The sequence below is a fragment of the Leptosomus discolor genome, chromosome 5, assembly GCF_034619465.1.
Source record: "Leptosomus discolor isolate bLepDis1 chromosome 5, bLepDis1.hap2, whole genome shotgun sequence".
Taxonomy (NCBI): Eukaryota; Metazoa; Chordata; class Aves; order Leptosomiformes; family Leptosomidae; genus Leptosomus; species Leptosomus discolor.
The window spans coordinates 8635803-8663624 of NC_141395.1; the positions used below are offsets into that span (position 1 = coordinate 8635803).

The 27822-nt window shown below is 37.8% G+C and overlaps 1 protein-coding gene across 1 annotated transcript in view; it reads left to right on the top strand.

Moving 5' to 3' along the window:
• Nucleotides 1-27822, top strand: part of NCKAP5 (NCK associated protein 5) — a 272102-nt gene that overhangs the window by 191807 nt on the left and 52473 nt on the right. The window contains exons 10-13 of the mRNA XM_086465475.1: nucleotides 15484-15588; nucleotides 18720-18911; nucleotides 19417-23261; nucleotides 23957-24134. Of these exons, the coding sequence (XP_086321601.1) occupies nucleotides 15484-15588; nucleotides 18720-18911; nucleotides 19417-23261; nucleotides 23957-24134 (4320 nt within the window). The remainder of the gene's footprint in view (nucleotides 1-15483; nucleotides 15589-18719; nucleotides 18912-19416; nucleotides 23262-23956; nucleotides 24135-27822) is intronic.

Sequence of the window (27822 nt, forward strand, 5' to 3'; positions counted from 1 at the left end):
ATGAACAGCAGCAGCATAATAACTGAAAGAATTAGGCTGGGTATCTGATATCCAGTCAGCTCTTGCAGGAGGCTCTGAGATAAGTAGATGTTTGGGAGAGCACTGAGAATCATTGGGTGTCATCCGCAGCAGTGGCTCGCTACAGGCTGTCTCTAGTCACAGGGACTTATGCTTCTAAGTATGTAAATCACAGACGCGGTGTGTAGCCCTCCAAGAAGCTCTGTGAGATCCCTTGAGTGAAATAGCTGCAGCAGCTTTTCTTGTCCCTCAAGAACACCGGTCTCTAACACAGAGAAATCCTGACGTGCTCTTTTCTGACTAGGGAAACTATAAAACTTTCATTCGTAAAACATTTCCCAAAATTATTTGCTTGATCTAAATCTAATTCAGGCTGACAAAGGAAGATCACAAAAACTTTTGTTATAGATCGTGGCATGATGTATGAGAGGAGAGGTAGGGCAGTATCCCTCACAACATTTAAAACTGAAGTGAACAAAGCACAGCTAGAGGTTCAGTGGAGAACAGTGTTTTAGTATGAGGGAATTAGATCAACTGACCTGATAGGTCTGCTCCATCTATAATTTGTGTTTTGGTGATCTCCCTTCTTGTCAAACAGTTGTCACTTACTTCAGCCCCTGAATTCTTACCTGTTTGCTCTCAAACAAAAAGCAAATACTAACTAAAGCTCACTAGGCATGTAGTTCTGATGAGAATGATAACACTTTTAAGAGAAAATTACCCCCAACTGCTGGAATTTCGTATGTCCAAGTACTTTAACTAGCCTCAAGGTTCCAAAGAAAAGCATTGAAAGGCTTTCCATATCTACACAAACATGACATTTTGTGATACAATTTTAAATATATAATTTTCAGATATCAAATCTAAAAATGAGCTTTTTCCATTATCCTAATAATAAATTGCTACAGCAATACCAAAACCAGTAAATCAAATGAGCAAATCATCTTTAGGAAAGCCACAAGTGATCTTTGGTGAAGTATTTATGAATTATTTTGACTGAGGAGAGCAATACTTTTTAAGTTTTGAAGAAATACATAGGCATTGTTCTGAAGAGCAAAGACGGTTTTTCAGATTAAGTACGTGTCAAGAAAACCATGCAGCTGTGCTGATGTGACAGGCCTTAACGACAAAAGTAAGATTTTACTGCCTGTTTTTTAGACCTAGAAAAATATCCAACTGTCACTGGGTGAACCATAGATTTTTCTGTATTTTATGCATAGATTTTTATTATCAGTGATGATACAAGTGATGGCAGGAATCCAATATGGCATTTGAAACACTAAGCAAGTATGTGGGCAGACTCATTAAGTACAAGACTGTTTTTCATCGTTTTTCCTATTATTGTGTACATTCAGTATGGGAATAAATTTAAGAAAAAAGGAAGGAGTTCCACAGTACGAAATAGTATCACTATATTCCTTTACAAACTTGCCCTGTGCTTCAAGTTTCTAACAAGCATTAAAAAGAGACACTTTTTTTATTCCATGCAGTTATATTTAACCTCTAACAACGGTTAACCTGTTCGATGCTATTTCAGCCTACTCTGTTTTCTGAATGTATTAGCAAGATGTATTAGCAACTTATCATGCAAATCGTAGAATCACAGAATGGGTTGGGTTGGAAGGGACCTTGAAGATCACCTAGTTCCAACCCCCCTGCCATGGGCAGGTACACCTGCATAAATGGTCAAGTGTAAGTGTAGAGGCTGTTTAGAGGCAGACTTTATTGTAGATTGTGAACGTTGTGAAAACTCTATGAGTTACTCATGTGTTTATGTTTGTGTGACCAACAGATCCTTTTCTTTTGGTCTGATATGTTTCAGGTTTTGAAGTTTACAATTTTTATACATATATATATGTATTTGGTGTGTTTAAGTCAAGAGTCATTCATTCAGGTTTCCTTTCTAAATGGAAAAATGTTTCACGCTGACATTCCGATAGCGAAAATTAGCACGGATTTGTTCTAATGTTACCACAGCATGTGATGTGGTAAGTACAAGCCATGTGTGACATCTAAAAGTGCAAGTTCGTGTCATCAGAGCAACTTACACAGCCTCCCCATTTTGGACTTCACAGTGGAATGAAATAGTAGCCACTGCATGCCCTGCTTAAAGACAATATGCACAAACAACAGGTGTGCTAGGTAATTGTTTTCTCATCATGGTGCATATTTCACACTCCATAACTCCCAAATGAAATACCAAAATAATGCATAAAATTAAATGATTCAAAGAAGTGTTGTGATAAAGTGGGAATCTATTGAAATTCCAAAGCAATATAGAAATATTACCATTATTATTACAGATGCATCATTTTCTTATTGTACTAATGGAGCTAAGTATGTAGTTTGTTTTTGTTTTCTTAAGACTTTGAAACTTAAATGAAGGAAAACTGTGCAAAAATGTGTGTGTATGAAACAAGTAATAGATAAAGGATTAATTTAATCTGTTATTACACTGAATACTTACAAAATTTCAGTAATATTTTACATTATAACTGTGGTTTTCTTACTGTTCTTGAAGCATAGTGGCACTTTGCAGACATGAAGCAATACAGAATTATGGCTCTTTTACTTAAAAAAAGGTGTGCCAATAAGTACTCTACTTGATAACATTTAAGCTGTTCAGATTATATCAGGTCAGTGTAATTTGCTAGTAATTTTAAATTACACATTCCATCAAATGAGTCAAACTAACATTATGCTAAGTAGTTTCTAGCACATAAGTTTACTCAATAGGTATTTTCTGTTGCCATCTGTTATGAAAAAATTAATTTTCCTGTGATACACTTCATATGTTTTGTTTACTTTTAAGAATACTGCACATAGAAGAAAGGAGTAGTAATTAGAATAAAATGTTATTCATAATGAATCATAAAACACCTACTGAACCAAGCCTATCTTTTAGTATTGAATTTTACTAATGCTCTCCTTTGTTTCCCAAATCACCTATTTTCTTTAATGATGGTTTGGATACTGGTGAGATTCAAATCCTCATCCAAAGGCCGTGACACTATTGACTAAATCTCTGTTGACTTCGCTGAGAGTGTGAAATACTGTATTGCAAGATAAAATCAGCACGTAGGTGCTCAGTGAAACTGAAGAGTCCATTAGTGCCTTAACTCTTAAATTACCATCTGGATATATCTCTTGATAAGGACAAGCTAAAAGGAAAAGTTACCTCTATCATTAAATCTTTAGCAATGTGATATTGACAGACTTGAGTCTTTCTGTATTTTTAGCATTTTTAGATTGCATTCATGCTCATTTCTTCCCCTGGATGTGAGCAAGCCATGTTTCATTAGTCACTAACTGATGTCTGGGTACAGGGAGGAGCAGTGATTTGTCTGTGTCCTGTGTGCATTACAAGGGCATCTTCAACATTATGAATTAAACTCCATCTTACTGCATTAAAAGTATGGAAACCAGACTGCCAAAGTAATGGCATCTTGAGTTAATAACAGTGCTTTAAAACTCTCAAATATACGCCCACTCTTCAGTTCATCTTTCTGGTATACAGTTTCAGAGATGAACTACTTAATTTTGTAGTGTTTTGATCCTAAATTTTTATCTTCAGTCATATTTTAAAAGCAGAAGTGCTCTATCTATTTTTTTTCAAGTTTCCTATTACTTCCTATTAACTCTAACAGTTTTTTTCTCTAAACAAGCCTGGTGTACTTTTTCTGTACAGGCACAGCTCTAGGCACAATTATTTTGGGTTATACATACTGTAAATGTGAACATGAATTGGAGATTAGCACTGTATTTTAGAGGCTCACTTAAATTTATTCCACTAAATGATCCTTAGGAGATCTTGATGATAATTAGAAATATGGGTACTCTCAGCTCTGTTACCAGTCTTCACCAGTTCATGGGGGAATAACAAATAGAATTAACCTTTAATTTAGGTCTTTAGGTCCTTGACGCACATGGGACCAGACTTTCAGGGTTCAGGCATTATGCCGAGCCCTTCTAAAACTCTGTCTCATTATTTGGTGCCAAACTGGGAGCTGACCCCTTTTGAAATTCCTGTATAATATCTCCTAAGCCCTGCTTTTATCTCACGTGAAAAAACAATCAATTCGCAAGGGCACAGATTCCTAATCAAATGGTGGCACCGCTGCTTCTGAGCACCAGACAGCTGCTGAAAGGGCTTGCAGCTATCAGCCATCTGTGCCGGAGGTAAAGCTCACAGCTGCATCGAGCCTGGGGACAGGCTGCCTCTGGTACTGGCTGCAGGGTGGGAGAGGAAACTCTCTTCAATGTCATCGTGTGCCAGGGCCTAGCACTCCCAAGGCTGGACCAGGTCCTAAATAGTGCTTCGAGGGCACCGTACCTTCCATTGCAAGAGCACAGTTTGCTCACAGGAGCAATGACTGACATTTCTCATTTTCTATTTCCTGGTATTCCTCCTGGCTACAGCAGTAGGAGTGAGGATGAACATGGGCAGTGCAGGTCTGTATCCTCATACCGTTCAGTATGGTGCACCCTCCTTGTTGGTACCAGCACTGGCTCTCCCACCTCACCTGTGTTTCAGCCTTACTAAGATTTCTTGGCTTTCGTAGCCAAGCTGATTTGTGAGATCCTTCTGCAGTTTCTTCCTGCTCCAAAGTAGGTCGGTGGAATTACAGAGGTCTGAAGCCAGGTTTTGAAATGCTTATTCAGATGATCAGGTCTACAGAGTTGTACTCTGTCCTGCACACAAGCCCTATGATTTTTTGTATGTCAGAATAAGTGTTGCAGAACTTGAACTGCCATTTGGAGATCTTGTGGTCAGGTTTGAGACTTTGAAGAATGAAATACCACCACACATGCACACTGTGAACCTCTAGAAGCTGTATTTCTGAAAAGCAGCAAAAGTTTGGGAAGTCTATGGGACTGGCAGAAATTCTTTTAATTTCATTACAAGAAGTAGAGCAAATAATTCTTACCAGCTGGGAATCTGCCCACTTATTCTTTCTAAACCATACCTCAAGTAAGTGCTTTGAGGAAAAAGGATAGAATAAAGTACCTTGTATGCAGGTATTCAAGAAAACCTTCTTAAAAAGTCTGTCCTTATTTTAAATTACTCTGTCAGAGCCAAAACCAATGCATTAGAGTTGGAGAGAAAATATGTATGCAAAAGCCTTAAAGTAATGATAAAAGTATTTCTTGAAATCCTCCTCCTACTTTCAGTCCATTTCAACAGTATTACACACACGTACACACACACACACCAAAAAAAAGAAAAAAAAAAAGAAAAAAAAAAAAAGAAGGACAGAGAGGTAGAGAAACCTTTTAAATGCATGACACTGAGGCAAGGAAAATATGGCTTGTTCAACATTAACCTTGACAAATTTGTGCTCTTGTCATTTAAATGAATGACAAGAGTGTCTAGCTTGCTGGACCTTGCGAAACAGCAGTGAGGAAGGATTGCACAAATGATGATCATCTCTCTTATATTATTTTTCTGAGTAAATGAATGATTTCAGTGAAATCCAAATAAGGATGAATCTCCTCACTTGAATCATTTGTTCACAGCCAATGAACTTCCATGAGAAACAGTGCTTACCCTCCTCAGTTGCCGCGTATTGATCTAAAACATCTTTGAGCCTTCTCTCTCCTTTTCCTCCTACAGGCAAAAGGTTAGAGTTAGATAATACTATTAATTTTCCAGACATCTGCACATGTTTTAATCGCCTTTAGAAGGTTTGAAATGGTTTCTGTTTGACCACCACAGGGCTAAAATGCCATTAAGACTTAGATTGTAGCAATACATAACAATCATAGCCCCGTAGTTCAACCTGGCAATAAAAAAGCTAATTTATTTTATTGAAGATTTAAATTAATGAGATGAACTCCTGCCTCAACAGGAGCTGTAACACCACTCTTACAAAAATACCTTGGCCCTGCGTGTTTTCAAAACCAGATGAAACACTTGTGACAAACCTTGTGTATGTATTTGTTCTGTGTGCTTTTGGAGTGTTCGCATGTGTGTTTGTGGATTCACATGATACTACTTACCATGGCTGAGACCATTTTCTTTTTTCTGTCATACCTTCATAGCGTCATTTTTTTCTATCATCTGACTCAGACTCAGCAGGAAGAAAGTGATTAATAGATCCAGGGCAGTCTCCACTGTTAGCCTTTCTTTTTTAACCACCCTGAGAACTGGAATCTTCTTGTGGGCAAAGATTATTACTGGTTAGGTAAACTGAGTTTAAAATAGCTTTTAAAATAGACATATGTAGTTAATAAGGATATTTTTGAAAATCTGTGAAAGAACTATTTAGAGCTGAGACAGTTTTTATTTCCAACTATATGCTAGAGGAAAGCTTCAGCTTATCCCATTATAAAGTGATAAAGCAGCATTTGATGGCAGCAGCTTCTGTGATAAAATGATCATGGCAGCACTGAGAATGAATCTAATAAGGGAATTGATCTGTAGATTCCAATTCTGTGAGAGCCAACATTGATCAACATAAATGTCAATAACAAGATCGTACTGAGGTCTGCCTAATTCCTTTAGATGATTTTGGGGCATAGTCAGAAAGTGAATGTGAAAATGAATTTTAAACTGTAGAAATCACAAAGACAAAGACCAAAATTATGTTGTGCTGCCAGGAATATCACTGACTGTCATAGTTTCAGCAATTTAGCAGCATGTTGAAATTAATGAGTAGTGTTTAATCAGATAATGATTGATAATGCAGTGCCTGTTGTATAAGTGAGACTGAAACATCAGTACTTTTCATCTGTATTTTCATGTTAAAGCATTTCTTAAATACAGTGAAATAATAAAAAGCAGCCCACCTTTTTACTGCTAAAGCATAGATAGCATGTGTAGGGCATGCCATGAAAGATTAATGGTATAGTTCTTCCTTGTCACAAGAGTTCAGTATAAAGTTGTTTCCTAGACTGATTCTGACCGTGCTGAAATATTAAGAGAGAATGGTTTTGGTTGTGAGCAATGTAACAAGAGAAGGTGTCAGGATGTGCAGGATTCTGCCTTCCACTCTTTGGTGTTCCCGTAATTCATAGCACCTACATGATATTGGCACTCATTTAGCAAAATAGAATTAACATATTTAATCATATTAGATCAGTACAAAGGTATTTACAAAAAGCATCTCCTGTTTTGTACCAAATTAGTAAGAAACAAAATACAAATATGTACTTAGTAAGAGGCTTGACTCTTCTACAACGCTCTCGTAAGTATTCTACAATACTCTCACAATATTCTCAAACCTGCTGTTTTACCATACTCCAAGGAGTCTTCCATGAGTGAGCTCATTGAAAACATTTATTTCATTAATTATTTACATTCTGACTAGCTGATTACCAAGTCATTGATGTAAACTGTTGACTTTACAGTAATTACAAACCACAGGGAACTTAATACATACATTTTCCTAAGAAATAAATTAGCTCATTTTGTTATTGCTGCAATATTTACAGACTCCTACCATAGTGCTATTATAATGAGAACTAACGCTTTGGAGTCTCAGAGCTTGAAAACACTGATAGAGTTATAAAATGAAAACTAGGATCAGAGAGGATTACTTTGTGTCTTTCAGTGTAACTTTTATTTAAAGCAGTTTATAAAAATTAATAAAACTGAGGGATTTGAAACAGGAGTAATTTTAGGCTTATATTAATGTTGCCAACTCTCTGAAGAATACAGAAAGATTATGTTATTTATGTTTATGCATCAAATGTGAGCTTAATACCTCCCAATTTATACCCTAGGATATAAGTTTCCAACCTTCTGAGTTACTTTGGAATCTAATTCACTGGGTTTAGCCATCTCTGGATGGCTTGATAATGATGGAGAGAAGCAAGCCTGGAAAATCTGAAGCAGATGTGAATGAAACCTTTGTTTTATTTTTTGTGCTGGATTTGCCTTGTTAACAGGATTTTCTGATGTAGTTTTAGCATCCTAATCTTCCATACAAATGTTAGTAATATCATACCCTTGTACTTTGTCTTGGATGTTGTCAGTTAAGTCTCAGTAAACTCGCTGGGAGGATTTGCCAGCAAAACTGACAAACCTCTGTTAATACTGGGTTTGAATTTAAAGTCTAGCATCTTCTACATCACCAGGCTTCTAGGGTTTTTAGCGAAGTCAGCCTAGTAGGAAGGAAAAACAACAAAAACAAATGGAAAATATCAACTTAGAACTTTCATGGAAGTATTTTATTAGATAACAGAAAGTTCAAATCCACTTGAATTGAAATTTCTGGGATAGCTGGAAACTTCCCTTTTTTGTATTAAGAACTGATTTAGCCTACTGAAATTTATTTTACAGTTAATCCTTTAATATTAGTTTTATGTATAACTCCTCCTCCTGTTACCACTGAGAAATACGTTGTGCATGTTCGTGGTTGTTTCCTGTATTGTACACAGCTGTAGGTAAGACCAATAAATAATAGTCTCCAACTGCTCGCTCATACCATGGTAAGAGTTATCCTGGGGTTTACTTACTGTGTATTAGCCCCCTCCTCTCACTAAAAGTAAGTACAAGCAGCTATAGTGGTAAATCTCCTGTGATGCAGCTGTTGAGAACTCTAGCAGCAACATACAGGGCAAACTAATTTTAGTTAGCCTGTCAGATAGACCTTAAGAAAGAATAGAATATTAAACATGAAAGACTACATACATGTTCGAACTAAATAAAGTGGGGTATAAGACTTCTGAGATGCTTTGCCTGTTCCAGACTGAGCTGTGTAACGTTTCATGTTATACACATTTTTGCCAAATATCAAATATCTTCATTAACAGCTTGGTCTGTCGGAAACGGTGCCTGTAGCCACAGAGAAATAGAAAAAATAGCTTGATGTGATGCATTAGCTTTGCAATCAGAAGTTACATGTTCTTGCCTGCACAGAGCTGAATTTATAGCTTCTAGAGGTCTAAAAAGTGATGAGCGTATAACTATTTTGGGTAAGGGAGGAGTATTTTAAACAGTGAAAGACTGTTAGTTTCTCACTTCAATTTTAGCCCCAATCTTGTAGATGCTTAGACATGGTCCAACTGTAGAAGTTACTTGACAAGTTGACTGCATATCACACATTCTCCTAGGTGTCTGCTGTCACTAAATACTGTTACCCGTGTTGTAGAGCTTTACTCACTGTCTCTAGGGGATGTTCTGCAGCAGAAGAATAGGGCCAGAGAGCGCTGTGGTGAACCTCTGTTTGCTCCTATGCTTCACTGATACTTTCCCATTTTCTTTATCTTGGCTGCTTGATGGAAAATTTTGGTGCTTAAGGAAATGCACAGGTACAGATTGATTGGTCATAGTTGCTCTATGTACAAGTGAAAATATGAATCTAAATATTCGTTGCAAAATAATCTCATATAGTCAAACCTGTAAACATGTAGCAAATTTTATAAACAGAATATATACATCCAGAAGAATTTTTGAGCTTTCATGTTGCTACCAGTGAACATGAACATGGACTCAGAATGCTACCCTGAGAGCAAAAAAAGTTAATATCTGAACCTAGGTTTTTTTCCTTTGACAATGCTGAACTTCCCCTCCACACCCCAGGAATAACAGCTGTTTTCTTACTTCCTCATCCTTTAAAACTTGATCTGTTTTTAACGCACTTGTGAAAATCTAGAGAGACGTACACCTATATGGATGTTCCTGTGTAGTTTATAAGATAAGGCCATGTTTTATTCCCAGAAGTGGCACCAAAACAATCACATTATTAACTGTTTGTTTCTGGGCAGAAATACAATAATATGGTTGTGCATAGGGGACCTTACTTCATGTAAAGCCACTGCTGAAGAGTAGTAAAAAGGACAGGAATGCTTCTTAAAGACACACTGTATTCTGCAGCTGAACCACCATAATGCTGTATTTCATGTTAATCTAGAACATTTTTAAGAAACAGCCGCAGTCAGAAGTGATGTCACACTGTTAGGATAAATTATGATTGCAAAGCAAATTATTAGAGAATTAGAAGGAAAAAAGCACAGCTATTTCCACAGTGAAATGTCCTTGAAATTACCCTAAAGTATGTAGGTATAAAGAGGAATCTGGGATGGCATATACTGTGCACAAGAACTCTAGTGGGAAGCTGCCTTTCTTCACATACAGTAACCAGATGGAGGCATGTTCTTAACCACTTTCCAGTGGTTAGGTGTTAACCTTGTGGAAAGAGCTCAGAATGACAATTGCTATTGCTATTATAAATGGTGAAAGTGGACAGAATAATTTTCTTTTACTACACAGTTAAACAGTGATGGCCATGAAGTTCTGTTTATAGGAAGTGAATTCTAGGAAAGTAGAACATAATTATGAATTTTCTATTAAATATATAACTTCCAAGAGCTGAAAAAATTATTATAATTTTATTTTCATTCCGTCAGTTGTATACAGTAAAACACCAGGCATTGCTGTATGTGCACAGTATACAATTGCAAGTACATTTCCTATGTTAGTGATTATTAGAATTAAATAAAATGGAAGCATCTTTTTGCAGCTTTCACTTTTGCTTCGTATTTGGCTGTTTTCTGTTGACAACCACTTGTTCTGCTCTCTTTAGAAAGCAGAATTACCATATGTCAAAAGCATATGTATTACAAACTCTGATTTGTCTAAAGGCAAAATCTATTTCTACTTTCAGAGGCTTTATTTTTTTTTCCTTGACTATACTTAACTTTCCTCTTTATTTCAGGGTATTAGTATATGAGAAGTTCACACTTCATCCTTTGAATAGTGCGCGTTCTTAATCTAGGTAACTTCTGATGGAATAGGTGAAGGATGTTCTCTCATCTCCAGCTGAATATCCCCTCTGCGGTGTATCTAAGGACTAAAAAAATCAAGATTTAGTTTCATGAAAGATTGTATTTCTTCATAAACTAATACTATGTAAATTGCATACCTAATCATCTGTTTTTCTTATTGCATACCTAATCATCTGGTTTTCTTTACTTGGTTTGCTATCTTCTATGTTGTAATGGAAATGTAGTATAGAGTACCATTTCTGTAAGACCTTTGGAGATAAAGCTCATCCTAGATGTGATTAATTCATAGCTGCACTCTGCTTCTGATGGATATGACAGTTAAATATGAACAAGGGAACAGGAAAGTGAGGTCAGATGGTTGTGGAAAAAAAGTCAGCTAGAAAGAGCTCTTGTCTTTGATAAGCTTCTATCATACCTACAAAGAGATCTCTATATCAGCACTCGTGTTGCACATTTTTTTGCACGTTTTCGGTTGAGTTACTGAGACTTAACTCATTTAGTACAACAGGGGTAGAATTGGAGTGGTGATGTTGCTGACTGTGGACTTGAGGAGACTCTTCTTTGTGCAGAGAATTATTAAAAATGAGTGGTGTGAAGGCTGCCGAAAAGGTATTCCCTTCCAGTCCAATTGCAATGGTCGTGTCATATAGGAGAGCAGTCCAGAGTATGCCTGTTCAGGTTTGTGATGCCCCAGATGACAGCAAAGATAAGAGGAAGCCACATGCACCGAACAAACATTTACACCTCTGGCACGGAGCACCAGGATGAAAATGTCTCCTTAGAACCTAGAGAGAGAATTCTTTCATGTGAATGATGGACTTTGGCTCATGTGAGAAAAGCAAAGCCAATTGATTTAATAGCAATTAACTCATCCAATATTGGAGAGCCATGTACAGTTTGGCATAATTCATTGAAAATTGTTCTGGCAATGCTGCAGGCCATTAGACGTTTCAGAAGGGAGATGGGAACTGATAGATATTCTACAGAGAGACAGTCAAGAGACACGATAGTTAGGGGAGTCTCTCTGTAATATCGCCTCATGCCAGCAAGTAGTAGACTTCTTTTATCTTCCTAGAAAACCTTAATAAGGATGCTGCTGGGGGGAGGGTGAACTGGCCTACTATGTGACGGATTGGTTATCTGCCTGCCAGATAATTGTATTTCCTATTGCACTTGATATAATAGGTTCCACCTAGATTATCAATTCGTTTGTTTTTATTTTTTATGTGGGTTACAGGAGTTAATCTTGACATTGAGCCACAAAGGGTACGGCCTTTTCTGCATCAGTCTCACAGGTGAAGGAGAAACTTTTCTGCTGCTGGTAACAGGCAGCTGCAGAGAAGCCCTTTCTGCTCTGCCCTGGCCTCTGTACCTCTGAGCACCCACTTTCTGTAGAGACATGGGTCCAGTCTAGCTAAGATGCTATGAAGTGTTTAGTCCTCACCTGACTCGGCAGTAATCGGTACAGGGTAGTTCCCAAGCAGATTGGCCCAGCCCATGCTGTGTTCACTTCCATAAGGGTTTTCTGTTCTGCAGTCCAGTGCTCCTGGTGGTTTCCTGTGTTCAGAGGGGCACAGATGTTCCCCGTGTACGAATATTACCCAGTTTCCCCTTATCATTATATAGGGCACCAACAAATGGGTCAGGTGACTTGGATTTATAGTTGTAACTCCTCAGTTTTATATTTCAGTATTCATTTAAACTGATGTGATCTTTTCTGTGGAAGTCATTCTGTGCTATGGTCTGCTTTTTGTTGCATTGCATCATGATAGCATCAACAGCAATTTTAATATTGTATCATTTTCAAGGGAGCAGTAATCTAGTTATGTGACTGTCATCTGAAAATAACCATAAAGGGCACAGTACATTTTGCATATCTGAGAGGAAATCTGAATCAAGATACATAGTTGGCACAATCTGTTACTTGATTTTATATGGATCATTAATGAGGTTTTTCAACAAATAGTAGCGTTTTTCCCATTTTTGAATTAGAAAACAGAGGAGGAAAAGGAAAGAAAGATGAAAGAAAAATAATTTTCTTATCATTTTTCTTTTGTAATTGGGTGACTTGCTTCAGTGCTGTGTGACTGTATTTAATTAATGATGTTAAACTTTGTTATGCTGTTGGTTAATGCTAGTCATTGTGCTGGCCGCGTGTCTTAGTTTATTTGCATATGTGTGTGGGGGGAATATTCCCAATGTGATGATCTTTTGTTTGATACAGAAATATAATCACATTATACATCTTGAGAACACACTTTCCTTCTTTATTAATCATTTTAATCTGCTGATTCACCTTTGTTATTATAGTTTTATAGAGTCATAGAGTTTAATGCTGGCAGAGATGATTCAAACACAGCATGACCCATGTGCAGCCCAGCCCTTCTGGTCCCCGAGCCAGTGTGGAGGGACCCTTGTAACTCCAGCCTGTTTACAGTGTGCTCTGCTGGGCTACATCTTATGACTGGCCAAAAATTGTTTCCGTTTTCTGCCTGTTCCAAGTGGGCTGATCTCTGCTGTTATCTCTGATATGGACAATAACAGCAGCACACGAAATTCCATTGGATGACATTACTGGGGTATACTTAGTTTCCCTTCTTGAGATGCATATATGTTTGCATTTAAGTAATGAAGTACTTAAAATGCCTTGCTGGAAAAATGGGAAGACAGTTTTACCACTCTAAAACTCCTATAGCACTATTTCTAGGATACTTTTTTCTGGGAAAATAGTCGCGTGTAAATGTTCATCCATCTCAGGTGTCCCCAGTCATCATTCCCAATGCACAAATCTAGCTATAATAATGTTCAGCTGAAGTATCATTGGAAGAAAAAATCAGGTGCCAGGTTTCACTGAAGAAAGTAATTAATTCCTCTGCAAAGAACAAGTACACCATTTGTTCATAACATTGGTGACTCCTGGTTCTGAAAACAGTGGAATTCTTTGGTGGTTCAACAATGCAGTTGGAATTATTGTCAAGAGTAACACGTGTACTAAGTCTATAAATCTGTGAGCTTGGGAAGGCATTTTAGCTGGAGCTTAAATCCTGAACAGACACCTGACAGTAACTCAGGTAATAACACTTTAAAAGGTGCACACTCAATAGCTAGGCTATGGGCATCACTGATGTTAAAAAACACATAGCCTGGATGTAGTTAGTATTTATAATGAAAAATATCTTGGGTACTGAGTGCTTATAGCATTTTAATCTAATCAACAATATATTGGACAAAACGTGTTTATGCAGAATATTGATCATTGACGATATCCTCCATAATCTGTCTGCAACAGATAGTAGTACCTCCTGAAGAAACCTGGATGAATATGTAATTCTTGAAAAATTACTCCCAAATTTATAATTAGTAGTTTTTAAAAAAAATAGCTAGATTGTCTGGAATAGGTGCCTGAAGCGTAGCATGCAGATAGAGGCTGTAGGAATGGCTGCCTGCTTTGTTCTCTAGCAGATGAATTTCTGCAGCGAGTACCAAGAGAGAGGGCTGGGTAGTTAGCTGGGCATAAGATACTGCATGACTGATGTTTCAAGGCCCTGCTGTCTTGCCATTACTACTGCTGTACAGTATGGAAGGGCTTTTGTGGCTACAGATTCTTTTTCCCTCTTTGACCAGGCTTTTTGGTGGACAGCCTCGACAAGACTCTATGGTTTGCATCCTTCACAGGGGGTCTCCATGGCAAAGTGCCCTGACAGGGTCTGCACCATTCATTCCTTCAAACCGAGCACCCCTGTGCTGAGGAGGGTGTAGATGTGGTCTCTTAGGTTGCAAGCTTGGTGAATTAATAGGAAAATGAAAAGAGCCTGATCCAAAATGCTTTTATTTGGTTTTTTTTTTTTAAGTCCTTTTTCATTGATTTCAGTGGACTGTGAGTCAGATCCGTACTGCCTGTTATATGATATGTTGGTCCAATGACTGACAAGACTGCAGATATTTCTTCTTTTGAAGTCATTGGCCAAGACATTCACATAAATCATGGATTTTATTGAAACTGCAATTAAAACAAATCAGGCTTAATGCACACTGAAAGCCTTAGTAATTAGTATACATTTGAACATGGAGGAAAAGGCACAAGCTTATCCATCCTTCCAAGAAAAACTGAAAAAAGAACTGTGTATATAATCAAACAGCATGTGAATATTAATGCACAAAATCCTCTGAGTCCCTAGTTCCCTGATGCAATTATTTTCTATTCACATTAATTGTTCCTAACAGATGACATTAATGACTTTGAGTTAAAATGTGTGCAAAGGAGGCCTTCAGCAGATCAATGCTGTTTAAAAATAGGGTCACTTTTGCAATCATTCACTCAAGGTGTAACAGCTCGTAAATAAAGCAACATTAACATGTTGATTGATTTATAAATGTTAATTTTGTAGTTCATTTTTTATGCTTTTTTCCTGAAACCTGTCAAACTCTCTGGATAATGGTGGGACTCGTGTTCATTTGTCATTGTTGGCATGTGAAGTAATGATAAGTTGCAAAACAGTGACTAGAAGAAAAAGTAGAGTTTGTTTTGGATGAAGAATGATCTGTTCTGCAGACAGGAAGTCTTGGACAAAGTAAGCACAAAGAGCAACATTTCAAATTAGAACAAATCCTCTTTTACCTCAGGGTCTTCATTTCCCTTGAAATTTAACAGCAGAGTTTGGAATATTAAAAATGCTGATCTGCTGCACATTTGACAAATGCTTATGCTTTGCTCATTCCCTTCTGCCCCCCTAGAAACTCCATTCACGCATCTTAGACCTCTCATCTGGGGATTTGCTTTCAGAAGTAGAACGAAACAGAAGCCTGATGCAATCTCGAAGTGCTGATGCTCAAATTCACGTGAGTTTTTGTGCTGTCCTTGTACCCCTCATTTGGAACCCTCCTTTTCGCCTCTGAAGGCTGATGTGAGGAGCGAGCCATAAAGCCGATCTCTGAATTGAAACACTGTTGAGGCAGATAACAATACTTCTTCTTCCTTCTGTTCTCTGAAATTCAATATTGTGTCCGCAGTTGATATAGTAAGCAGATAGTGTCACTCTGTGCAAAAAAAACCGTAAATCTTAGCAGTGTCCCCAATATACCTTTTTGGGTATTGATTACATCTCAGAATCTCTGAGAAATGGTCAAGGAGCTTTTTATTAAAGCCCATACACCGTATTATTCATCCTACTTTTATGATATATTATGTATGAACTTTTAAAAATTCATGGGCTCTACTTTTTTTTTTTTCAGATCGGGTTAGCTTTGTGCTTATCTGGCAAAACGTTAGCCAGTGTGGCTTTCATGTTTCATTGTCAAAGAGAAAAGTAGCTTAAAAAACAAAAGTCACATAAAGATAGAGGGAAACAAAGAGGACAAGAACAGGACATTGAACCTGTGTGTGCCTTTGATCTTGAAGTATAGTAGTGTCAACGGAACTGTAATCTCCTTTGTAATACATACTTTAATGAAAAGGTATTGTTTCAAAGGTTGACAAAAATGCTAATGACCCTTCGCGTTATATGTAATTAAGCCTTCAGGTTGGGCTTTTCTAATACAGATTTTGTGTCTTTAATAGTCTAATTCTTTCATTTTTCTGTGATTTCTAGTGAAAATTATGTATTTAAATTGTAATACTAAATTCAGGCCTTTTTACTCTATTTCGTTAAAGGTAATGACTTAAGAGTCATGATTACAAAAAATTAAAATTTCACCATATCAGTTAATAGACCCGTATGCAAGTTAAATATATTTAATTAATGCACCATAAACATACTATTCAAAGTGCTTTATCAGATAATTTAGAGAATAAAGGCAAATTACAGGAGAAAATTTCACTCTCTTTAGTGATCCTAATGCAGTTTATAAATTGGGTAGATATCCTACTTGAGAATCTGTAATGACATGATAGTTTTTTGCACATTTTCTCATCTGTTGAACAATAAAGATGATTACAGTAATACACTGTTCTTTTGCTTTGCTTAGGTATCTCCTTTCTTCCCACTGCTGAAACTGTAGGACCAAATGCCTTTCTCCTCTTTAGGTGCCAAGGGAACAAAGTGAGGGGATGGAAAGGCTCTCAGAGTAGCTGAAGATGACAGGAAGGGAAAGCAGTACTTGTCAGTATGCTGTGATCTCCTCTTGTCTCCTACAGGAGATTCTTCTAGTAAAGGATTTTACAGGCTTCCTTTCCCTTAAACACGATGATGACTGGGACATAGACTAGTATGAAGGGCAGAAATTTGACATGACATGTTTTCCGAAAGCCACAGCTGAAAGGCAGTGAAATAGCCAGAACAAGCAGATGCTGCCATTGGCCTCTATACAATCAACCTTACAGGGAATGACGCCGTCATAGCTGAGGAAGCTGATGAGAGGGGGTTTCCCATGGGAACCACAATGTCAGAAATACAGAGTAATTCGTCTCAACAAAGCAAGAGTGTCTGTTTCAGAGCCAAAAAAACAGCCATCAGCCTGCCTCTGGTGCTGAAAGATGGATTCTTCCCAGAGCCAGTGGATTGAAAGGCTGTTCCTGCTGCATCCATTTGACTTCCTAGGAGAACATGTACCAATAACTCCCAGAGGTGAAATGTGCTCTTGCTACCTCTAAATGATTTTCCCATTCATAGGTTTCGCCTGTGACAGAGAATAATGATTTGCCCTGTAGTTACGTTTGTCAAAAACAGAACATTATTATGTCAGTTGAGCAATGAACAGCTGTACTGATGAACTCCTCAGCAGTAAAAATTCTGCTCTCTCCCATTTAACTGAAAAAAGGTTCAACCCTAGTAGTAATAAATGGAAGAACATGGGGGAATAAATGGAAGAAATTAGCAGAAAGCCAACAAACGTGTTAGTGTATGAGAAGTGCCTACAAACTGAGCATTTTGCCAGAGATTTGCATGAAGAAGATGTGTCTACTGCTTATAAAGTTGAGAATTGTTTTGTGGACTCAATAACTTTAGCTTTCTTCTGTCTTCCTGAATATAAAGGTAAAATTTTCATCTAAGGAAAATTAATTTGAGGTATCTCTACATACAAAAATCAATAAATATTGTTTGAGCTTGCCTTAATGAAATCCAAAGCAAAGTTTTATGAAACAGTCATGTCACTCTGTCTGGTGTTCCAGGTAATTAAAAAGATATCTGATTCCGTAAGGAAGCTGGAGAATAGCATAACAGAACGGTGCAGGCACTTAACATTAAAGAAGCTCTAACACTGTTAGGCACAAGAGTATTAGTTTGAAAACAAATTAAAGGCATCCTAGATACTCCTACAGAGGTTTAATATTTAACCTAAAGTGCTATCTGCTCTTCATTACTCTCTTACTCAAAGCTGGCACTTAGTCACAGTCAGCTGAAATTGCATTTGGAGAGGGGCGATAACTACACAAGTACTAAAGGCAGCCATAAAGTGTCAATAAATTGCATAAGCAAGAGGCTTCAGCTGTCTGCGAGCGACACAAAGATGGATTGTCCTACGTCAGAGAGTTTCTTAGACAAAGCTTTGAACTAGATAGGAAACCAAAATTAGACTGTAATGGAGAGATTCCATTCTCAGTGGACATTCTGGTTCGGATACTAAATTAATTTACCTTGTCCAGGGTGTACAGCCTCATCTGTTACATTGTAGGGCTATAATGCAGTTGTCAAGATGTACTTGTATTCTTATAACTTTGTTTTCTGTATCTTACTGGAGCACGCTGCTTATGTACAAAGCATAATTCAAATAGACTTAGAATAATCTTTAGCAAAGAACAGCACTGGTTCAAGAAAAAAGAAGAAAACATGGAGGACTCTGGGTTTTTGCCCCAAAAAAGAAAATGTTAGCAATTTTTAATTTAGTTCTCCGTATTAAATTCACCGGATGCTAATGGCGTAACAGGAAGGTGTAAGTAGCTTACTTGCTTTTTCTTTGTCCTTCTTCATCAAGGGGAAGTTAAATTATCTTCTTCCACTCATAAGATATTTCTGTTTTTTCTCACATTTTAGGAATGCCAGCAGAATGTAAAATCCAGTATACCTGTCTTGAAATGCCAGAGTCAATTAAATATGACAGGTCCTAGCCGCCTGTATCCCCGGAGCAGCTGCAGTAGCAGTGAACTCTCCCTCTCAAGTGCTTGCAGTGAATATTCCAGTGGTTCCTCCTACACTTGGAATGATGGAAAGACATGCAGCAAAAGGGTAAATCAAATTAATTTTCTCCATTTATTAGCTTAAATTCGTCTGAAACAAGATTAATTGAAAAGCTGCCTATTTCAGAATTGTTTTTCACTTTCTTCACTCTTTTATATTTAAATCAGCTATCAGTAAACTCAGTAAGGGTTCTCTCCCCAATGTCTCCCTCCCTCTCACTCTCCCCCCTTTTAATTTTTTTTTAACAATTCCTTTATCACTCCAATTTGCTCACAGTTTCCTCATTTATTCCAACATTTATTCTGTCTTTCACAATCCAAATTGTTCTTCTTCTTTATCTTAATCCTTCCATTCATATTGTTCTTCCTGCAGGTTTTAAATGCGCTGCAGCCTTCACACCACTATGAAATCCTTTATTAAAAAAGAACATTGCTATTAATAGCAAAGGATGAAATGTAATGCCCTATGCAACTCCTAAATCACTGTACTAAAATGGTAACACTTTATTAACAGCACTTGTGAGTAATATGTGAGTTTTGTTTTGTTTTAACAGTCATCCGTGAGCTGGGATAAAAGAATAAGCATTGGTTCTTCACTCCCAAGCAACCTCTCAAGCCCTGCAGATGATCTACCTCCAACTCGTATCAAGGAAAACCACATCTTAGAAGGGCTGAAGAAATTACAGAAGCAAAAAATATTACTTGAATCACCTTCACTAATATCAAAATGGGGTTACAAAGATTGCATGAACTCTAATGAAGGAATATATTCCCCTGGAGTTAAATGTGGCAGCCATAACGAACAGACTCATTGTAAGCCAATGGAAATGGGAAGTATTTGCATTGAACATAACAAAACTTTCTCTTATGATTCAGATTCACATGATGATGCAGATGATGACTCTTCATCCTTACTGTTGCTGCAGGAAGTACCAAGCAAAGACTGTAGGACGTATTGTAACAAATTAACTCACAGCATTTCTGACAGTCTCTTTGACTGGGATCCTAATAGGAAACATTTGCCAGAAAGAAGTTCCTATTTTAATTCAAAGGAAAGACCTGAAAAATTGACTAGTTTTGTCAGTGGATTTCAGGCAGAAGTAAAATCGTGCACCAGAGCAAAGCTGCCTGAGTTACAGTTAAATCAAAGCCATGCTAATACAGGCTGGAAGGACCTTAATTTTCAGCTTTCAGATACTGATGACAATGAAGTCTTGGATGAATTACATATAGAAAGCAGTGATGAGAAAAGTCCATCAGATTTATTAGCAGCTCCTTTTACTGAGAAGTACACAAAGACCGCTGACATGCTCAAAGTCACAGAGAATTCTCAGTTTGTATCTACCGACGAAGAGGAAAAACAGGTATCTGCTCACTCAGACATTAGACCAAAGACATGTAATTTCATTAAACAACAAAAGGTTATAAAAAAGACCTCTTCTGAAGAGTGCATTACCGTAATATTTGATGCTGAGGATGGTGAGCCTATTGAATTCAGCTCACATCAGACTGGAGTTGTCACTGTAACAAGAAATGAAATTTCAATCAACCAGCCACAAACTAGGTCCAGTGCAGAATATACTGAGCTTATACCTCAGGGAATAACTGATCTGCAGACAGCAACCAATGCTAGAAGCTACACTGCTTCAGAAAGACCTGAAGATGAAACCGAGAAACAGACTCTTGAAGATAATACAGGGAATAAAAATAGAGTTGTCCCCATGACCTGCAGTGAATCTTCACACTGTGGAAGAGTGACAGTGCAAAATACTCCACGACAAAAACTAGTAAAGCCAGTGTGTGATGTATCATACAAGGCAAATTCTACAGTGCATACAGGAATCAATCAAAAGCCAAACTTGACTAAAATACCCAGCCGATGTAAATTTTCTCCACAAAAAACTGCAATGACAGAGAGTGAGGAGACACCTGTAGCTCAACCAGTGGGCCCTGCAACCCTTGAAAAATCACCTGCTCTGCCACCTGTAAAACTTTCAAGATTCAAAAAGGCACAAAGTCCACCTCGTAATTTTGACTCAAAAGTCAACTTCCAGATTCCAAAGCCCCCTGCCCACCTCCTGCCAGGCTTGAAATGTCCAGGCAGAGGTGATGGGTCAAAGTATCCAAAGAGTCAGAGTCCAGCATCACCACTGTTGCCTCAGCACCTTATAGAGCCCAGTGACTATGGAGAACCTCCAACCAGAGACTTCCATTGTGATTCGGCAACTGCAGAAGCCCGATCACCATCCCCACCCCTTCCTCCAGGCAGGTCAACATCCTTGTTGATTCGGCCTAATTATGCTCATTCACCACCTGTAGCAGTAAAGTTAGGAGGAGCTGGTACCAGTGAAACAGCAAAAAATATACTGAAATCATCATCATTAAAAGGAACTGTGAACTCTGGCTTTCATAATCAATCTAGTCATGAAATGCAAGCAAAAAATGTATCTTCTGGGGCCAAAATTGAATTATCTTACCTTCAAGAAAATGCAGAAGCAATTATGCAAAATAAATGCATATCTCAGCAACCCCGTACTGCATGCCAAGGACTTTCCAGAGTTTCCACAAAGCAAGTCTGCCCAAAGAGCCCTAATCAGCTGGGTCTCCACAGGAATCGTGAATTTTCCAACACAGATTTTCAAACAGCCAGGTCCTTTTCTCTAGGTTGTCCGTCACTGGAAATAACTTCTTCACAAGATACATATTCCAGCAAAAAAGATATTTCCAGTGACAGTGGGGTGGATCAGCCACAAAAGATGCCAAACATTCTCCCCGCAACTCATCAATGTCATACAACAAGCACAAGTGAGCCTTTACTACCTCAGGTAAAAAATTCCCCATTGTCAACACTGTTTCATGGTAGTGACACTGCACATGCTACCCAAAACTCTAATGAGAAAGGAATGAAAACCCGTCTCCCTGTAGGACTGAAATTATTTGTCAAATCTCCCCAACTTCTCCGAAAGAGCTCTACTGTACCGGGGAAGCAGGAAAAAGACAGCATAAATGCAGCTTCCAAAAGTAATGTGAGTTCGAGTAAGTACAAGCAAAATGAATCTGTAAGTATAACCACTAGAGGTACAACAGATGCTGAATTAAAAGACTCTGTGTCTGATACCGAAGTAAAAAATTTTGCTGTGGGACTTAGTATGGATACAGCATCACCTCATTCACATGAAGACTGCAACTTGGTGGTAGACAGAGTAGATGGATTAGAAAATAAATTAGTTAAGAGATCTGTTTCTTCTAGCAACAAGTCGCATTTGAAGCCAGCTCTGGGCATGAATGGAGCAAAAGCTCGTAGTCAGAGTTTTAGCATTCATACAGGGGAAAAGCCATCTGCCCCTGTGACAGAAGGTCTTGGAAAAGTACGGACTCAGATTATTACAAACACTTCTGACAGAGGAAATTCTCTAACAAGGCAGAACTCAGCCATGGAAGGACTTCAAATCAAGGCCATTCCTGGGTCAGCAGTGACACCAGAGACTCTTTCATATACTCCTAAACCCACAGAAATTTCTTATTCTAGACAAGGTTCTCTTGGAAATATGAGTAGTTACAATAACCACCATGGAAGCCCAAGCAAACTGCCCTTCAGATCATCTTCAAAAGTAGACTTGTATTACAACACTTCAAAATGTGATGGAAACAAACCATTTTCTCAGAAGGATGCACGCAGTCTATCTGTTCAGAGTGAGAAAAACACTGAAAGTTTTAAACATGAAGCTCTAAGTAAAGAAGGTGTTCTGCCAGCAGAATTGGAGTTAGAAGCATCAGCTGCTGTATCTTCCAAACAAATTTCGTCCTTTCAAAGCTCAGATGGAATAAAGTGTCCTCATAAACTGGAAGCAACAAAGTCACGAAGACATCAAATGTCTTTGAAGTTAGCAGAAGCCTCTGAGAAGGTTACCGATGTTTTGAGTTCACCAGCTCTACAACCTACAATAGAGGAGAAAGTCATGTTATGCATCCAAGAAAATGTGCAAAAGGGTCAGGGACAAACCAAGTCTCCCACTGCGGAGACTAAACAAAAGACTGGGCCCTCTATAGCCAGTTGGTTTGGCTTTCGAAAGAGTAAGCTCCCAGCACTGAGTAGCAGGAAAACTGATGTTCCTAAAACAAAGGTAGAAAAGAAAGATGTAAAAGTTTCGGGATTTGGAATTAAGCAGGCAAAAATAGAGAGAAGAAAAGAAAAAAAGAGAACTGAACAACACTGTGAAATAGAAAACAAAATTAACAGGAAAACGGACAATGGGGACATTTTAGCTGATGTCATGGAGAGCAAAGTCATGAAACCTTCGCAAGAAATGCCTGGTGAGATTCAGTGTGAACAAGTCAAAGATTCCACCACAGCTACATACTCACCAAAAGACAGTTTTGTGAAAGAGCTGTTAAACAGGTAAGACTCTGGAGCAGAGGTTGGGATGTGGTGTTGTGCACTGTAGCTGTGCAGGTGCTCAGATGCCAAGTTCAATGTATGTTCCTTTTAGACTAAGAATACATAGCAGCAACCAGTACGTACACTATCAGGACTTTAATCTCTACAGGAAAAAACGTTAATAATGAGATTATAATTTTGTTCCTGTTACTTTGTAAATCAAACCAATGGCCTTTGAAATTAAGGAATGGCAAGATACATCCAAGTTGATAGAAATTCGATTGATTCCAGAAATGAAGAATCTAGGCAGATGGTGTGTAAAGATCAAGGATAATTAAGTACATGTTTTAATGTATTCCATCTTCATGTATTGTAACTAGCAAACATATTTCGTAACTAGTCCAAATTAATTACATTTGTAGCTACCACAACCTTTGGTCACAGAAGAACTTAGCAATTGCTATACTGGGTTTTCACGTTTGCCCCACGGCAGTCCCAAATATAATATAAATCATTATATGTGAAAGACTAAATTGATATACTACCTGAAATTGCAAGTGACAGATTTGATCAAGGCTAGTTAGAAACATTTATCACTCAAAGGTCTGGAGACAGAAAGATACAGAGAGGTTACTTTAAACATTAAAGGAATGGAAAAGTAGAGTGATTGAAGAAGGGCAATGTAATTTATCAGAGGAATCACTCTCTACCTGCAGAGTTGATAAGAAAGCAGCTCAGCAGACAGAAAGTGGATCAAATAATGTTTCCTACAGGAGTGTGTCGAAGGGCAGCTCCCAGGGCTCCTCTCTTCACGACAACTCTATCAGCTCTCAAGGAAACCACAAGAAAAACAGCAACACAAAAGCTGATATGGAAATGCAGAATCAGACCCTGGTAAGTGTGTTAGTACATGAAAACATTATTACCTTCTTTTTAAATTCTGGATGTGTTCCTTATTGCCGGTACAGACAAGCAGGATAATAACTGTTTATATATGATAGAATGATTTTGTGTAGCTGGAGAATTGTGAATTAATACAAAAGTTGACATCTTGACTATAGGCCAGATTATACAGCTAGTCATGAAGATCCTACGGCTTCTGCTGGCAGTTCAATTCCAGTGGAGATATATGCACAACGATGCCATAATCGCACTGTAGTAGAATGAAATAATAGGACCATTTTCTTTTTTTTTTTTTTCATTTTTTCCCCTTTCCCTGAAAATTACATGCCAGTGTTGAACATTCCTCTGAACATTATAGAAATCATTAAGCCTAAAAAGTGCACTGCTGATGGGGAAAAGGCAAAGTATTTGACCACGCTTGGGAATATTTGTCGCTTAAAAGGGAGTCTTTCAGAAGCAAAAACATACATTTGACCCATGTGTCTCTTACCATGGAAAATCTCCCTGTTAATGCCCTGTAGTTAGTTTTATGCTTCAATAAAGTACTAACCATACCTGATACTTTTAATTTACCCAGAGAGTAGGAATCTTGCAATTTAGGAGAAAAATAATTTTATTTTCTGTTAGCTGCTGCGTTTTGGTTCTTGAAAGGTTATATGAGTGGCTAACTTTTCTGCAGCGAGAAGTGTACACACGGAGTGTGGGATTGTAACATAAAGTCAACTGAATGGGTGCCCCTTCCTTGTGAAGGTTCTAATAATTAATCTTAGAATTTAGTGAGCAATGTCTTGCCTAGCAGGGGCCTTTCCCATGGTGTTTTGAAGTCCAAGCACGAGGAGAACAGAGATGCTTTAACGCGATGACCATTCTTCTCTCATTCCTGATAGCTGTCTTGACCATGTTATTATGATGATTATTAACAGTAATCACAATTTTCACAAAATAGTCTGAAAACTTGTGCCACATATAATACTGAACATGAAGTTGAGGCTATTACTTTTGTTGTTCTAATAAAACTGAGTTATTGAAGCACATGCAACTAGTTCATCTGAGAGAATTTGAAATACAAATTCTTCGGGATGTGTTTCAAGGGTAAAACAAATTTCAAAAAGCTTCATAATGGGAGCTGGAAAAACTCTTACCTTAGTACTGATGTTTAGGATGCTTAAAGTTAAAGTATCCCACACATGGCTTCAACTTCAGGCAAATGTTTTTTTACTTTAATGCAGATGTCTTTGCTAAGAATATCTGCAAGGTCATTTTTTACAACTTACGAGGAACGTATGCAGAATGAATGTGTTTGAAAACTTTTCCTCCTGACTCCTGTGGTATCATCTCTTCTTTGAAAATGTAGATGTCTTCTGCATTATAAAACCACAAATTATAAGCATATCTAAGGCTGTCCTTGTAGTGTCACTGAAAGGAAAGAGAGAGAATGAAAGTCTGGAAATGTGCAATATGCAGGAAATTCAATCCAACTGATCTAGAACTTTGATAGCAAAGCAGAGCCCCTTATCAGAGCCACTCAATTTAACTATGCTCCATTTAATACGGTACTGACAGCTTAGGGTATATCTTCACTGTACAGAAGTACAAAAAACTACACATTGCTTCTACAATTTCTTTCTAACTTATTATTTTCTAATGCTGCAATAATTTGCTGTGCTTTTTGTCTGTCATCTTGTGAAGTCTTTCTAAATGCAGCAATAACAGCAATTTAGAACTTTAAGTATATCTTCAAGAAACACACTTTGTTTTATCAGGGACTACAAAGATTGTCCTTAATATACATAAATAATGGAGAAATGCTCATTATACTATTTCACTTTTAAGGACATGTTAGTCATGGGGAAAAGGCATTACCTGTCCTATACCATACACTCTTTTGTTTGGTGGAAATCAAAGGGGTTTTTGTGTTGTTTTTGAAGATTAAGTTACATTATATGCTTCATCTTTTTGAGTTTCACATTGTGCTTTTGTGGCACTTAATTCCTGAAAGAAATATCTAATGCCAAAAGACTGGGGACATCTAGAATAACGAAATTGAAAATGTGCTTACAGTTCTTAATGCTAACTTGTGAAAGAGATATACCTTAAGATTCCACAGTATGCGATATTTCATCTTGTCCTCCAAACTTCTACAAAAAAACCCACGATCGTAAGTCTTTAAATTCAAAGTTCATGCGTCTTATTACTATCATTTCCAGTTATTCTTTGGTGTCTGCTTACTTTGAAGCAGATTGCAAACGACTGGGAGATGGCTGTGACTGAAAACAGTCGCATGTAGTAGCATGGCCTGTTGTGCATTTTTTGCTTGTAAAAAGACAAAATGAATGCTTTTGGAGAAAACAGCATAAATCTTTTGAAAAGCACTAAACTAGGAAAATTTCTTTTATTTTTTGAACAGTGCAAAGTGTGTTCAGTCAAACAGGGTCAGTGCGAAAGCTGCTGTATTTTGAAACTGTGTATCATATATATTCTGCTTCTTGAAATCCTGGCCATAGAATTTTTTACCTTCTTTTTCTAGCAAGTTTTTCCTTTAAAGCTTATTGAATTTTTGATGATTAAATCTCTTCTCTTACGATGTGCCAGCTAAAGACTAAGGGGCACTATTACGCCATAACATATGCACCAATTACCTCTGATTTCTGTTCATGCAAAGAACCTTATTGCTTGACTGCCACTGAATTTATGGAAAAAGCAATGTTCCACCAATGGCAGCCTTGTGCATTCACCTTCAGAGGGATACGCTTCCCGTTAGTGTTCATCAAAAAAGCACTTTGCTCTAAAGGCCAGCCAGCAGAAATGCATAATCCCTTAGCCCACACCAAGGATATTCCACATTCTCCAATACTTTTTCATGTCCTTGGCTGGAGCTTAAGATGAGATACAATCATTTTTGTGCTGCGCTGCTTCGTTTCATCTTTGTGATTTTATTACAGCCCACTGTAATTTAGAAAAGCCATGGGCTTTGCTTTGTGAGGTGGAAGTGTGGCACCAAAATCAAGACACCAGGAATTCTGTATAGTACTGTCTGTCTGCAGTCTGTGTGTTTGGGGAATACCCAGAGATCTGTCCTAATATTGTGAAATGTCACATCAGCAGCAAGCCACAGACTGCCATGCAGTCTGCAAATGTGAGAAGTCATTCTACCCGTAATTTGATGCCAAATGATCACATACTCTCCTCTTCATTTTCCATAGCCTGAAGAAGAAAAAAAGATGTAATCAGATCTCTGGGATTAAGAGATTAAAAATGCACTTTTGTAGATATAGAGAGCAAGTCTTTCACGTCTTACTGAGGCTAGTCACAAGAGGTCAACAGGGCTACTTGTGTAAGCCAGACAAGCAGGATATATACTATGATCAAAGATACGTCTTGCAAATGATGATAAATTCTACTGGTTTAGACTACAGAACATATTTAATGTTATTGTGAGTGTGCAGCAGAGAGCGATTAACAAATAATTTAAGATCTTTGAGATATTGAAAGTAAGTTTTTTCTGCAGTGCTGGCTTTCCTCCTCTCATCACCCTGGAAGTGTCTTCATTCTTGCTTGATTTATACAGCATGGCAGAAAAATATGCCCCTGGATCTGAATTATGGCCGCTGATGGCATGTAATGGATGGGGTTTTCACTGTACACTAGGAAGATACTCAGATTATATATACATTTGGTA